Below are 13,971 nucleotides of genomic sequence, written 5' to 3'. Positions count from 1 at the left end.
TACAGAGGGGAAAAAAATCCTGTTTTTTTCAGCTTTCTCTTTAACTCAGTTGACATTTGTAATATTCAATCAGTAAATATTTGTGGTCTACTACTGTGGGTGCAACAGAATTGTGTATTATAATACCACAATATTAGAACTGAAGGGACTGTGAATATCCCAATTTCACAGATGAGGAAACCGAAGTCCAGAAATTTAGTGAATTGCCCAAGGTTAACAGAATTATTTAATGGCAGAAGTTGTTACCTAGGACAAAAACCAAGTTACTTATCTCTCAAGCATTGTATTTTCACTACACCAAAAGCTAAGTTTTTGTTCTTAAATTTATAATTCATAGAAATCAGTGTATTAGCTTCAAGCCCTAGGAATAGATCTATAGTCTAGTTGTAATTCTTACATTTAATTAGCTATCTGACTTTGAACAAATAACCATAAAACAGAAATAAACCCTACCCTTCCTAGGTCACAGCAATATGTAAAGAACCACCACCAAAAAAAACTGTGGCTGGGCACGATGGCTCACACCTGTGATCCCAGCACTTTGGGAGGCAGAGGTGAGCAGATCACCTGAGCTCAGGAGTTCGACACCAGCCTGGGCAACATGGTGAGACCTCATCTCTATGAAAAAAAAGAAAAGGAAAAAAAACTTGTGAAGAAAATACATATGAAAATAATTTTAGAAAACTGTGAAATTATGTAGAACTAAGATACACTTTCATATTTTTTCCTAGAGGCAAACAGGTACTGGTTTTTAAATCTTGTAAATGCTGCCCCTAAACAGTGTGCAGTGAATATCATTGTTCTAGGTTACAAAATGAGTTACCATGCATAATTCATTTCCAATATTAAATTAATACCACCTTGTTAGATAATATCTAGCAAATAAAAGATTATTTGTCAACAGCATCATTGGCTTTCCATGGAGTATTAAGGCATGAATAAGGTGATCATAGAACTTCCTTCCACTTAAAAGATCTAAAAACTTCAAAGTGAAAACTTCCATTTAAAAGTAACAGAACCACTCCCCAAATAAAAACCTTTTAGTCAAAATCTCCTATAAAGTGTGAAGTTTAATTAAGAGCATTGTACAAATGTTAGTTCCTTAGTTGTGACAAATGTACCATAAATATAAGGTGATGTTAACCAAAGAGGAACTGGGGGAGGGGTGTAGAAACTCTTGGTATTACCTTTGCAACTTTTCTACAAATCTAAAACTATTAGAAAATAAAATATTTTAAAAATTGAAAATAAATCTCTATGGCCATTTTGGATAGTTTAGAGATTTCTATTAAACAAGTAACTCCAAGTTAGTATTATAATAATAGTCTGCTTTGCTTACAACTGTGTAGTAAAAAATGTTAATTTGGCCGGATGCAGTAGCTCATGCCTGTAATCCCAGCACTTTAAGAGGCCAAAGCAGGCAGATCACTTGAGCCCAGGAGTTTGAGACCAGTCTGAGAAACATGGCAAAACCCTGTCTCTACAAAAAATACAAAACAAAATTAGCAGGTCGTAGTGGTGCATGCCTGTAGTCTGAGCTACTTGGGAGGCTGAGCTGAAAGGATCAATTGAGTCCAGGAGTCTGAAGCTGCAGTGAGCCATGCCACCGCAGTCCAGGCCTGGACAAGAGTGAGATCCTGTCTCCAAAAAAAAAGTTACTTTAATTTAGCGCTTCAAAGTAATATGTTTGAGTGCTTAAGTTATCTTACTTCCACAAAAATCAGAGTTTCTGAATATGTTCTACCTAATTTGTATTCAGGTTATCACATTTCTAATCTGCCAACTGAATGAAAACCACAAATTCCTAAGGTGAAGTCCTGAACCAATGCTGAATTTCCGGTGCTTTAGTGTAGGTCCCTAGAGTATTGTTTTTTATGGGGTTTTTAAAAGAAAATACTGGATCTGAGATAGGTGAAGGAGTGAGACACAGGGAAAAGATATAAAAGGCTCTTGAGCTAGCTCCCCAATTTAACATAATGGTAGCTTCACAACACTCTAAAATCCTAATAGACTTTTGTGTTTATTCCAGAGCAATTAATTATGTATTATTTTCTGCTTTCCTAAAATTTTAAACACTAATTATAGTACCAGAGTTGATCCTGAACAAAACAGGTTTTAATTCAATTGATTTTTCCTTCATTCTCCTTGTAAATAATTGTATCAGAGTATTAAAAAGCTGCCCGCTTTGGGGAGCTTTTAAAATCTTTTAAAACATAAGTTTCATATTCTGCCTTTTCTTTAGTTATTTGAGAAAGGAACTTTTTTTTGAGAAACTCACGTTGAAACTCGTTTTTATTTTAGTTGACTGGGGGAGGAATACACACTATGGAACAAGTAAGGGAGCCTTATAGGACAGAGATGTTTATGATGGCTCAGTCAGATGGATGAATTATGATTTTGTCAACTAGTGCAAATTCTAGGTGGAAAAAAGGACATGGCTGACTTTGCTGTTTCCGAGAACCTTAAATTAAGAAAAAAATCTTCGGCCGGGCGCGGTGGCTCAAGCCTGTAATCCCAGCACTTTGGGAGGCCGAGACGGGGGATCACGAGGTCAGGAAATCGAGACCATCCTGGCTAACACGGTAAAACCCCGTCTCTACTAAAACATACAAAAAACTAGCCGGGCGAGGCAGCGGGCGCCTGTAGTCCCAGCTACGCGGGAGGCTGAGGCAGGAGAATGGCGTGAACCTGGGAGGCGGAGCTTGCAGTGAGCTGAGATCCGGCCACTGCACTCTAGCCTGGGTGACAAAGCGAGACTCCGTCTCAAAAAAAAAACAAAAAAGAAAAAAAAAAATCTTCATCGGTTTTCATATTAGGGAGAATGGAGACTATCTAGATGTGAAAAGAAATCACTAAAAGAGCCTTTAGTTTTTCCTACTCAACCCAACCGTTGTAAAAAGAGCTCTGTGAAAATAGCTTTTGCCACAATATTTAGGAAGTTTCAGAAGTCAACAACTACAGAGAAAGTCACGTGGATCTGTATGTTTCAAAATCTATAAAGTCAATGTTCTTTTCAGATAAAGGGAAAAAAATCTTCAATTATTCCTTCCTTACCTTAGCAATGCCCTTTAAGGTCACCAAATTCATGTAAAGACTTGGTTAAAAAAAGAAAATCAGCACTACCAGGAAACACAGATAAGTATCTATATAAAATAACAGTAACTATGCCAATGCAATCCTAACAAGCTTCAAAAGTATTAAATGGCCTAAAAACAAACAAACAAAAAACTACAAAAGAGTCTATGTAAAAAATAAAGCATTCTACTTAGAAAACAAGACATTAATTTACTTGAAGGACCCACAAAAACTTTGGTTTAGAACTTTTTTTAAGAGACACAGTCTCACTCTGTCACCCAGGCTAGAGTGCAGTGACTCAATCATGGCTCACTGCAGCCTTGAACTCCTGGACTCAGGCAATCCTCCTGCTTCAGCCTCCAGAATAGCTGGGACTACAGGCACATGCTACCATGCCCAGCTTAGAAAGATTTTTTAAGAAGAGTAACAAATGGATCCTTGAGGAATTAAGGCAAGCTTGGAAAAACAAAAGACTTCAAAAGTGTTCACTCCTCCTCACTGCTGAGTGGTACCCATCTAGCATTTCAACTTTTTTTTTTTTTTTGAGACGGAATCTGGGTTTCACCATGTTGGCCAGGCTGGTCTCGAACTCTTGACCTCAGGTGATCCACCCGCCTCGCCCTCCCAAAGTGTTGGGATTATAGGTGTGAGTCACTGCGCCCAGCTGCATTTCAATTTTTATAGACAGGAAAGGGTCAAGGATCTGAGGGAATGCTACTTCTAGCGCTCTGACAGCCAAGTCACCATAAACACAGAAAGGTGTCCATGTGAAACTGAAGCAAGCCCCCAGTAGGGACTGAAATAGAACTCACCTCATGTGGAAGGGAAGGAAGGTGGAAGATGACCACTAAGGCCCTCCAAATGAAAGCAGTCATATTCTAACTGAATTCCTGTATTTCCTATATGATAGCTACCGAAATAATGTGTCTTAATTTAACATAATACTTTGTAGTAATAGATACATTGCTGTAAAATGTTCCCCCTTCTTACGTAAACGTAAAACTTTTTTTTTTAAAGGTTTCTCGTATAGATTTTTGCCTAATTAAGAGGAAGAGAAGAACGAAGTGGGAAGGGAAGAAGAAGAAAAGCATGGAGGATAAACAGGTGGCAGAGAAAAGAGCCATAAAGTGAACAAAGGTTGTAGACTGAACATAAACATGGACTGGGAAATCAGGAATCCTGGTTTCGAATCCCAGCCTGCCACTAGCTAACTAAATTACCTTCTTTAGACAATGAGATTCCTCATCTAAAAAAAATAAAATGGGAGTAAGAGTTGCACCAAAGAACAAGATTCCATCCCAAACAAGCCACTTCCAAAGAGAGCCCTCACCTGGAGCTTCAGAGTTGAGAATAGCAACTATGCATTTGGGGGTAGGGTTGGATCTCTTGGGTTGTGTTGTGAGACAGGGGTAATTTCTGATTATTTTCACTGAGGATGGAGATTTTTGCTCAAAATTACACTAGCTAGAGCACAGTAAAGGGGAATCCATGAAAGCTACTGATTCAACCCAATCTGAATAGTGTTCATACCAGTGGCTAGGTATTATAGTTTCAGAGATGAATGTCACAGTTCCTGCCTTTAAGGTGTTCAGAATTCAGTTAAGAAAAACTGTGCCTCTCTGACTCTGCCCTTTCTTTCCCAAGAATGTCATATAAAGGAAGCACTGACTCCTAGAGTCTTGACATTCAGACCTCTATCACGAAAAATGAGGCTTAGAGAAATTAACTTTAGGGCACCTGTTTTCTGACTTCAAATTGAGTGCTCTGACACATATGAATAATGTGGCCATATGAATGTCATCTAGCTATATTAAGTTCTATTAGGCTACAAATAAAAGAAAATTTAAAAATTAAATCAAAATTCCTGCCTACTTAAAACACATGGGAAATGAAAGAAAAAATAAAATTCCTGCCTACTGTTAATAATATGAAAGCCTCTTATAAATAACGTTGTTGGCTGGGCGTGGTGGCTCACGCCTGTAATCCCAGCACTTTGGGAGGCTGAGGCGGGTGGATCACCTGAGGTCAGGAGTTCAAGACCAGCCTGGCCAACATGGTGAAACCTGGTCTCTACTAAAAATACAAAAATTAGCCGGGCGTGGTGGCAGGTGCCTATAATCCCAGCTACTCGGGAGGCTGAGGCAGGAGAATCGCTTGAGCCCAGGGGGCGGAGGTTGCAATAAGCCAAGATGGCACCACTTGCCCACTCCAGCCTGGGCAAAAGAGGGAAACTCCATCTCAAAAAAAAAAAAAAAATTGTTCATAAATTGCAATTTATCTGTCTTCAAACTTAATCCCCACTAGCCTGCACCCCACCTGCAGGTCAGGGACAGTTGTCTAAATCATCTCTATTCACAATGCATGGCACAGAGCAAGAACTCAAGAGTATACTAGTTGAATCTGTGATCTCCAAAGCCCCTCCCAGATCTAAAATTGCCTGACATCTGACCTGAAAACATGACCAAGATAGATATGACCAATAAACACCCAAAGGCCACACAGTGTTACAAATTTATAAACCTAACTCAACTTGAGATCTTTTAGAATATTGCCAGTACAAGTTTTAAATATATTTTTGCAACTATGTTACAAATACAGATCTCATTACTATACATATTGTCCTGAGTAACACAAAATTAGGATTTTCCACTTTTGATTTAAGAAACTTTATATTTGTAAATGTATATGAGCAAAAAAAATGGAATAAATTAGAAAGAGGAATAAGAAATATCAATTATAATCAGAAAATTATGCCTTTATATCTACAATATGTATGTTAATTGTATAACCTGCTAAAACTTGAGCTCAGAATTCGCTTCTTTCACTTCTGGTTGTAGTCAAGATCCCCAAAAAGGTAGCAAAAACACAGTAGAGAGAACTCTATAAAGGAAAGTTTTACAAGTTGGGAATATTTTCCTATTTACCTAGGGATTAAAAAAAAAGAAGAAAAAAAAAGGGCGTATCAAAATCTAACTCAAGGAAAACTGCCTTTTTTTTTTTTTTTTTTTTTTTTTGAGAGAAGTCTCACTCTTAACCCCCAGGTTTGAGTGCAATGGCTCGATTTCGGCTCACTGCAACCTCCGCCTCCCGGGTTCAAACGATTCTCCTGCCTCCGCCTCCCAACCAGCTGGGATTAAGTCGCCTGCCAATACGCCCGGCTAATTTTTATATATTTTAGTAGAGACGGGGTTTCACCATGTTGGCCAGGCTGGTCTCGAACTCCTGACCTCAGGTGATCCGCCCGCCTCGGCCTCCCAAAGTGCTGGGATTACAGACGTGAGCCACTGCGCCCCGCCGTAAACTGCCCTTACAGTAACGTCCATTAAGTATTTTCTGACTACTCTTATTTATCCCTATTAAATCAACAAACCCCCATCCTGAAATCTGCAACGTTCAGCGCCATAATTTATTTTCTTTCTTTTCTTTTTCTTGAAAGACGGAGTTTCGCTCTTGTCCCCCAGGCTGGAGTGCAATGGCGCGATCTCAGCTCACTGCAACCTCTGCCTCCCGGGTTCGAGTGATTCCCCTGCCTCAGACTCCCGAGTAGCTGGGATTACAGGCACCTGCCACCACGCCTGGCTAATTTTTGTATTTTTAGTAGAGACGGGGGTTTCACCATGTTGGCCAGGCTGGTCTCGAACCCCTGACCTCAAACAGTCCGCCCGCCTCAGCCTCCCAAAGTGCTGGGATTACAGGCATGAGCCACCGCGCCCGTCCCGTAATTTAATTTCAAGAATATCCTGTCAAATAACAAATACAATACCATTTTTTAAAAAAGTTATTGGGAGAAAAAAGTGGAGGCCTATCTGGGAGATTAAGAGAAAAGGCTTTCCTTAAAGGGCTAATTTGGCTTAAAAAATTGGGATAAAATTCTAAACACCAAACTGCATTTTAATAAAGGCCACTGAAACAAATGAATAAACACTATGAAGCACAACCACTTCTAATTTCAAGAATTCCCAAACCACTTGAATGGATTTAGACTCTATGCAAACACAGCAAATAAACAGCTCTACGAAAGGACTTCCTTTTCTTTTTCACAACCACACCCGTACACACATACCGCCTCCCCCCACCCCCAACAACCTAAATCTTTGTAGCACAATTGTTAAAAACTGGGGACGGAGATGGTTATCCGCTTTTCCAGAAAAAGCAACTGCAGATGCGGCACTAGCCAGCTGGCCGACCCTGACTGCTCAGAAGCCAGGTATGAATGGCAGGTACAGCCTCCCGCCGACAAGGCAACAGAAAGACTCGCTGTCCACAAAGCTCACAACTTCTCCTATAGAAACACAAAGCCGACCCAGTTCCTCTTCCTCCAGTGACAAATCAAAGCTAAGCCCTGACGCGTGCGGGGCTGGCAAGGAAGCCGCCGACCAAGCTCCCGGCTCCGGCTCCGGCTCCGGCTCCCGCTCTGGCTCCGGCTGCGACTCCGACCCAGACCTCGGCCCCGCCCCCGGTCCCGGCCCAGCCCCGAGTCCCCACGCAGCCTGCGCCGTACCTGGCGAAGAAGTCCGCGAAGCCGCCGCTCCGTCGAGCCCGGGCCAAAGTCTCCGCAGGACCCTGCTCCGCGGCGGGCAAGGGCACCGACGGCCCGGCCGGGGGCAGGTGATCGCTGGCGCTGTGACCGCGGCCCACCTCGAAAGTGTTCCGAGAGTTCAAGTGAATGTCAGAAAAGCCCAGGCGCGGCTCCGCACCCCCACTAGTCCTCTCGGCCGAGGTGGCAGGGGGCGAGCCCTCCTCCGGACCCCCGGCGCCAACTCCCGGCTGCTCTGAGTCCTCGCTACCGCTGCAGCTGTTGGCCGGGCTGTCCCCCGAGCCGCTGCCCGCGCCCTCGGGCTCCTCGGCGTCCGCGGCCACCAGACAGCAGCTCCGCAGCGGGTCCTCAAGGGGCGAGGCCCAGTCGGACGGGCTGCCCGCGCCGTCTGCGTCCTCGTCGCCAGGCCCCTCCAGGCGGAGGCGGCCGCAGGGGCGGCGGCGGCGCGACTCCCGGCCACCGGCGCGCGCCAGCCCGCGAGCCTCTTCCAGATCGCGACAGTCCCGGCCCGGCAGAAAACCCGAGTCGCCGTTGGTCATGCCTCCGTGCCGCGGCGCGCGGCCATCCGCCACATCCGCGCCGCGGTGCTTCGAACCCGAGCCCAGCGGGCAGGCGTCCGATCGTGGGGCTGCCGAGGGCGGCGGGGCGCAGGCTTGGCCAGCGGGGAGCGGACAGTAGCAGAGCCCCGGCTCCAGCTGCTCCCCGGCCGCCGCGAGGTAACGCTGAAGGAGCTGCCGAGGCGGCGTTTCCTCCTCCTCCTCAGCCTCCTCCCGCGGCTCCACAGCGCCGACGCCTCCGCCAAAGCCGCCCATGGCCCGGATTACCTTCCCGTCCTGGCCCACGGGCTCCGGCGCAGGCACCGGGAGCAACTTGGGGTTTCTTCCCGAGCAGGCTCCAGCATCCTCCGGACCCACCATCTGGGGGCGGGTGGCGGCCGCCCCAGGAGGCAAGGAAGGACTCCAGGCGCACGCTTGGCCACAGAACAGCTCTGAGTGCTGGAGCCGCGGCGACAGCCGCCGCAACGTTCCCAGACCCACCCCTCCCACCCGCGGGGTCAGACAGTTGCGGGAGGGCGGGCACGCGCCAGGACTCGCGCACGCGCAAAAGTCGGACCGGTCAAGCCCCAACCTGGAGATTCCCCGAACCATAGAGACGGTAGCTAGAGAGACGCAGGCTGCCAATCTAGGATCAGCCATCTGGATGGTAGAGGCTGGTTGGCCCGCTCCAAGAGTGACAGTTCTTACCGAAGCGCGGGTATTGCTCGCTTAGCAAAAATTCACTTGATGTATTTCATTTATGGCAGTAAAATACTCCCATATTTGGGAGGTGTTAGCGTGGGTAAGTCCTTCCAGCTCTAATTGGTCACCACTCGACTTTACGATTTTTAACAGCCTTCTCCCGCATCATTGCCACAGTTCAGGGCTTCATCACTTAATCGAGGAGGGTCAACACCCTCCCTTCTTCACTTCATCTAACATTTAAAAAAAAAGATAACCTAAGTTATCTTGCTCACTTAGCACCATGTTTCATCACAATCCTCTAAAAGATTATCACCTAAGGAGGGAGAGGAAGTGGTCAGGCAGAGAGGAGCTATTGAAATAATTCCAGCTTTCTGTGATAGTGGATTAAAACGGGATGATTGACCATGGAGTGGAAATGAAATATATTTAAAGTAAAAGACGAAAGACTTGATAACTGATCAGAAGAAGTGACAGAAGACAGAGTAATCAATGATTACTACAAAGGTATGAGACTGAAACTGATACGGTTTGAAGAAATAGAAAATTGGATAGGAAAAAACAATTAATAGGGGAAATATATCTGGTAAAGTAAACGACTGAAAGAGTTCTAAAACTTGAGTTGTCCGGGCGCAGTGGCTCACGCCTGTAATTCCAACACTTTGAGAGGTCGAGGAGGGTGGATCACCTGAGGTCAGGAGTTCGAGACCAGCCTGGCCAACATGGTGAAACCCGGTCTCTACTAAAAATACAAAACATTAACCGGGCGTGGTGGTGGGCACCTGTAATCCCAGCTACTTTGGATCCTGAGGCAGGAGAATCGCTTTAACCCGAGAGGCTGAAGTTACAATGAGCCAAGATCACACCACTGCACTCCAGCCAGGGCAACAAGAGTGAAACGCTGTTTCAAATAAATAAATAATAAAACTTGGTTTAGGGTTTAGGTTCAGAGACACAGATTAGGCATCATCTGAATAATGCAAATAGGTGGATGAATCATGAGTAACATTGCCTAGGAAGAAAGAATAAAGATAAGGGTCGGGCACAGGCCCAAATGTTTCATTATTTCAGGACAAAAAAGTTGTATTGCAAGAGATGGAAGAAGCATCAGTTGTGGATAAAATGAAGCAGAAAATATAGACCACTCATTCTATAAAAGTATATAGAATATAGACCACTCATTCATTCTACAAGTATGTTAGTGAATGCAAGAACAGAAATAAAATAGAGTTGTAGAGGAGACATTATTGTCAAGCCTTTAAATTTTTTTCATATAAAAATACCTATACGTACAGATATAAGAAAGAGGGAATATAACCTTTATATAATAAAATGTCAATAAAATGGGCATGCATGTACCTAACACTCAATTTAAAAAGCATCAAGAGGCCAGGCACGGTGGCTCACATCTGTAATCCCAGCACTTTGGGAGGCCGAGACGGGCGGATCACGAGGTCAGGAGATCGAGACCATCCTGGCTAACACGGTAAAACCCCGTCTCTACTAAAAAAATACAAAAAACTAGCCGGGCGAGGTGGCGGGCGCCTGTAGTCCCAGCTACTCGGGAGGCTGAGGCAGGAGAATGGCATGAACCCGGGAGGCGGAGCTTGCAGTGAGCTGAGATCCGGCCACTGCATTCCAGCCTGGGTGGCAGAGCGAGACTCCGTCTCAAAAAATAAAAATAAAAAATAAATAAATAAAAATAAAAAAATTAGCCGGGCGTGGTGGTGGGCGCCTGTAATCCCAGCTACTCAGGAGGCTGAGGCAGGAGAATCACTTGAACTCAGGAGGAGAAGTTTGCAGTGAGCCAAGATCGCACCACTGCACTCCAGCCTGGGCAACAGAGGGAGACTCTGTCTCAACAAAATAAAAACATCAATTGTCTTCTAAAATGAACATTATTGAAGGCCCTAGGGAAGGACTAAGTGGCAAGGGCATAGTTAGCAATACATTTATTATCAAGGTATTTCAGAAGGAAGAAATGACTTTCAGGACACGAGTGGAAAAGTTAATATAAAAAGAGAGAAAATATTTGCAAATTGTATATCTGGTAAGAGTGCAGTATCCGGAATAAATAAAGAACTTGTATAAATCAACAACCGAAAAACAACCTAACGAAAAAATGGGCAAGGGACTTGAATATACATTTCCCCTAAGAAACATATGTTAATGGAATATTAATAAGCATATGAAGTGATGCCCAACATCATTAGTAATTAAGGAAATGCAAATCAAAACTACAATGAGGTAGCACTTCACACTCACCAGGATGTCTATAATCCAAAAAATAGAAAACAAGTGTTGAAAAGGACGTGGAAAAACTAGAACTTTCTTTTTATTGTCTTTTTCTTTTTTTTTTTTTGAGACGGAGTCTCGCTCTGTCGCCCAGGCTGGAGTGCAGTGGCCGGATCTCAGCTCACTGCAAGCTCCGCCTCCCGGGTTCACGCCATTCTCCTGCCTCGGCCTCCCGAGTAGCTGGGACTACAGGCGCCCGCCACCTCGCCCGGCTAGTTTTTTGTATTTTTTAGTAGAGACAGGGTTTCACCGTGTTAGCCAGGATGGTCTCGATCTTCTGACCTCATGATCCGCCCGTCTCGGCCTCCCAAAGTGCTGGGATTACAGACTTAGTTTTTTGTATTTTTTAGTAGAGACGGGGTTTCACCGTGTTAGCCAGGATGGTCTCAATCTCCTGACCTTGTGATCCGCCCGTCTCGGCCTCCCAAAGTGCTGGTATTACAGGCTTGAGCCACCGCGCCCGGCCAAAATTAGAACTTTCATAGATTTCTGGTAGAAATGTAAAATGATGCAGCTTCCGTGAAAAATAGTTTGGTAGTTCCTCAATAAGTTAAACAGAATTACTGTATAAGCCAATAATTTTACTCCTAGGTGTATACCCAAAAGAATTGAAAACTGATGTTCAAACAAAAATGTTTTACATGGGCTGGGCATGGTAGCTCATGCCTGTAATCCCAGCACTTTGGGAGGCCGAGGCAGGTGGATCACCTGAGGTCAGGAGTTCGACACCAACCTGGCCAACATGGTGAAACCCCATCTCTACTAAAAAAATACAAAGACTGGGCGTGGTGGCTCACGCCTCTAATCCCAGCACTTTGGGAGGCCGAGGAGGGGGAATCACGAGGTCAGGAGATCGAGACCATCCTGGCTAACACGGTGAAACACCGTCTCCACTAAAAATGCAAAAAAGTAGCCAGGTGTGGTGGTGGGCGCCTGTAGTCCCATCTACTCCGGAGGCTGAGGCAGGAGAATGGCGTGAACCTGGAAGGCGGAGCTTGCAGTGAGCGGAGATCACACCACTCCACTCCAGCCTGGGCAACAGAGCAAGATTCCATCTCAAAAAAAAAAAAAAGAAAAAAAAAAAATAGCCTGGCGCAGTGGTGCCTGCCTGTAATCCCAGCTACTGGGGAGGCTGAGGCAGGGAGAATCGCTTGAACCTGGGAGGCAGAGGTTGCAGTGAGCCAAGATCATGCCATTGCACTCCCGCCTGGGCGACAGAACGAGACTCCGTCTTCAAAAAAAAAAAAAAGAAAATGCTTTACATAAATGTTCCTAGCAGCATTACCAACAATAACCAAAAGGTGGAAACAACCCAAATGTCCATCATCAGAGGAACTGATAAACAAAATATGATATATCCATGTAACCAAATATTACTCAGCTGTGAAAAAGAAATGAAGCACTGATTCATGCTACAAGGTGGATGAATCTGAAAAGCATTGTGGTGGTGTGTACCTGTATAGTCCCAGCTTCTTGGGAGACTGAGGTGGGAGGATCTCTTGATCTGAGAAGTTCAAGACCACAGTGAACTCTGATTGTGCCTGTGAATAGCCACTGCGCTCCAATCTGGGCAACATGGCAAGACCCCATCTCTTTAAAAAAAAAAAAAAAGGTAACATATAATTCCATTCCTATGAAATATCCAGGATAGATAAATCCATAGAGACAGAAAGCAGATAGATGATTATCAATGACTGAGGGAAAAGAGAAATAGAGTGTGACTATCTAATGGATATAAAGCTTTTTGGGGGTATAAAATGAATTGAATAAAAATGAGGTGAACAGGAACATATTTTGAAACTAGATAGAGGTTACAGTAGTTCTTCAACTCTGTGAATGTACTAAATGCCATTGAATTGTACACTTTAAAATGGTTAATTTTATATTATGCAAATTTCACCTCAAGTATAGAAAAACAATATACAAGATATCTGGACAATTTTTATTTTTATGTACACACATTTTGATACTAGCTGGACAAGGTGACGTGTTCCTGTAATCCCAGCTACTCGGGAGGCTGAGGCACAAGAACCACTTGAACCTGGGAGGCGGAGGCTGCAGTGAGCTGAGATCAGGAATAACTTAGGAAATGTTTGACAGCAGAAAGAAAATTGCAGGATAAGTTCTTTAGGCAGAGGACAAAGGTTGAAAAGATAAAAGATTGAGATTAGACTCCTGTAGCTACCCTCATTTTTACCATCCTATAACAATCCTTATGTCCAGACATCTCGTATATTGGTTTTTTACACTTGAGGTGAAATTTGCATAATATAAAATTAACCATTTTAAAGTGTACAATTCAATGGCATTTAGTACATTCTGTTTTGTAAAGCAGTGAAACGTACAATTTTTATAAGACTACATGAATTGGTTTGCTACTGAAATATTCTTCAACTTCTGTAAATAGTTTAAATTCCAAGCGTGCCTGGTAAAACCCCAGCTGGTAAGAGAGGGTGACTAGACTAAGGTTGCAGATTATAGTTAGATAACAAGTATTGAAAGGATACCTACTGCAAATTCACTCAGCAGGGTGAGATATGTGTGAGAAATGAATGATAGTAAGATCACAAGGCAGCAGCTGTTTGGTAAGCCATAGTGGGACAGCCACAAACCAAGAGACAGATGAATGGTTAAAAATGCACACTGATCCGGCCGGGTGCAGTGGCTCATGCCTATAATCTCAGCACTTTGGGAAGTCAAGGCAGGCGGATCACAAGGTCAACAGATAGAGACCATCCTGGCCAACATGGTGAAACCCCCGTCTCTACTAAAAATACAAAAAAATAGCTGGGCGTGGTGGTGCATGCCTGTAGTCCCAGCTGCTGG

At 44.1% G+C, this 13,971-nt stretch overlaps 1 protein-coding gene across 5 annotated transcripts in view; it reads right to left on the bottom strand.

The window, feature by feature from the left end:
• The window catches only part of TBC1D12 (TBC1 domain family member 12), a 147,430-nt gene extending 138,789 nt beyond the window's left edge, over positions 1-8,641 (bottom strand). For all 5 annotated transcript variants that reach the window (XR_012417979.1, XM_074002235.1, XM_045361221.3 and 2 more), the window contains exon 1: positions 7,577-8,641. Coding sequence is in view for 2 of the 5 variants with exons in the window: in XM_045361221.3 (XP_045217156.1) it covers positions 7,577-8,529 (953 nt within the window). In the remaining 3 variants the exon portion in view is untranslated. The remainder of the gene's footprint in view (positions 1-7,576) is intronic.
• Between the last annotated feature and the right edge of the window lie 5,330 nt (positions 8,642-13,971).

The sequence above is a fragment of the Macaca fascicularis genome, chromosome 9 (genome assembly GCF_037993035.2).
Source record: "Macaca fascicularis isolate 582-1 chromosome 9, T2T-MFA8v1.1".
NCBI classification, from domain to species: domain Eukaryota; kingdom Metazoa; phylum Chordata; class Mammalia; order Primates; family Cercopithecidae; genus Macaca; species Macaca fascicularis.
Note: the sequence above shows the minus strand (reverse complement) of the source record. Positions and strands in the feature narration are given on the sequence as shown.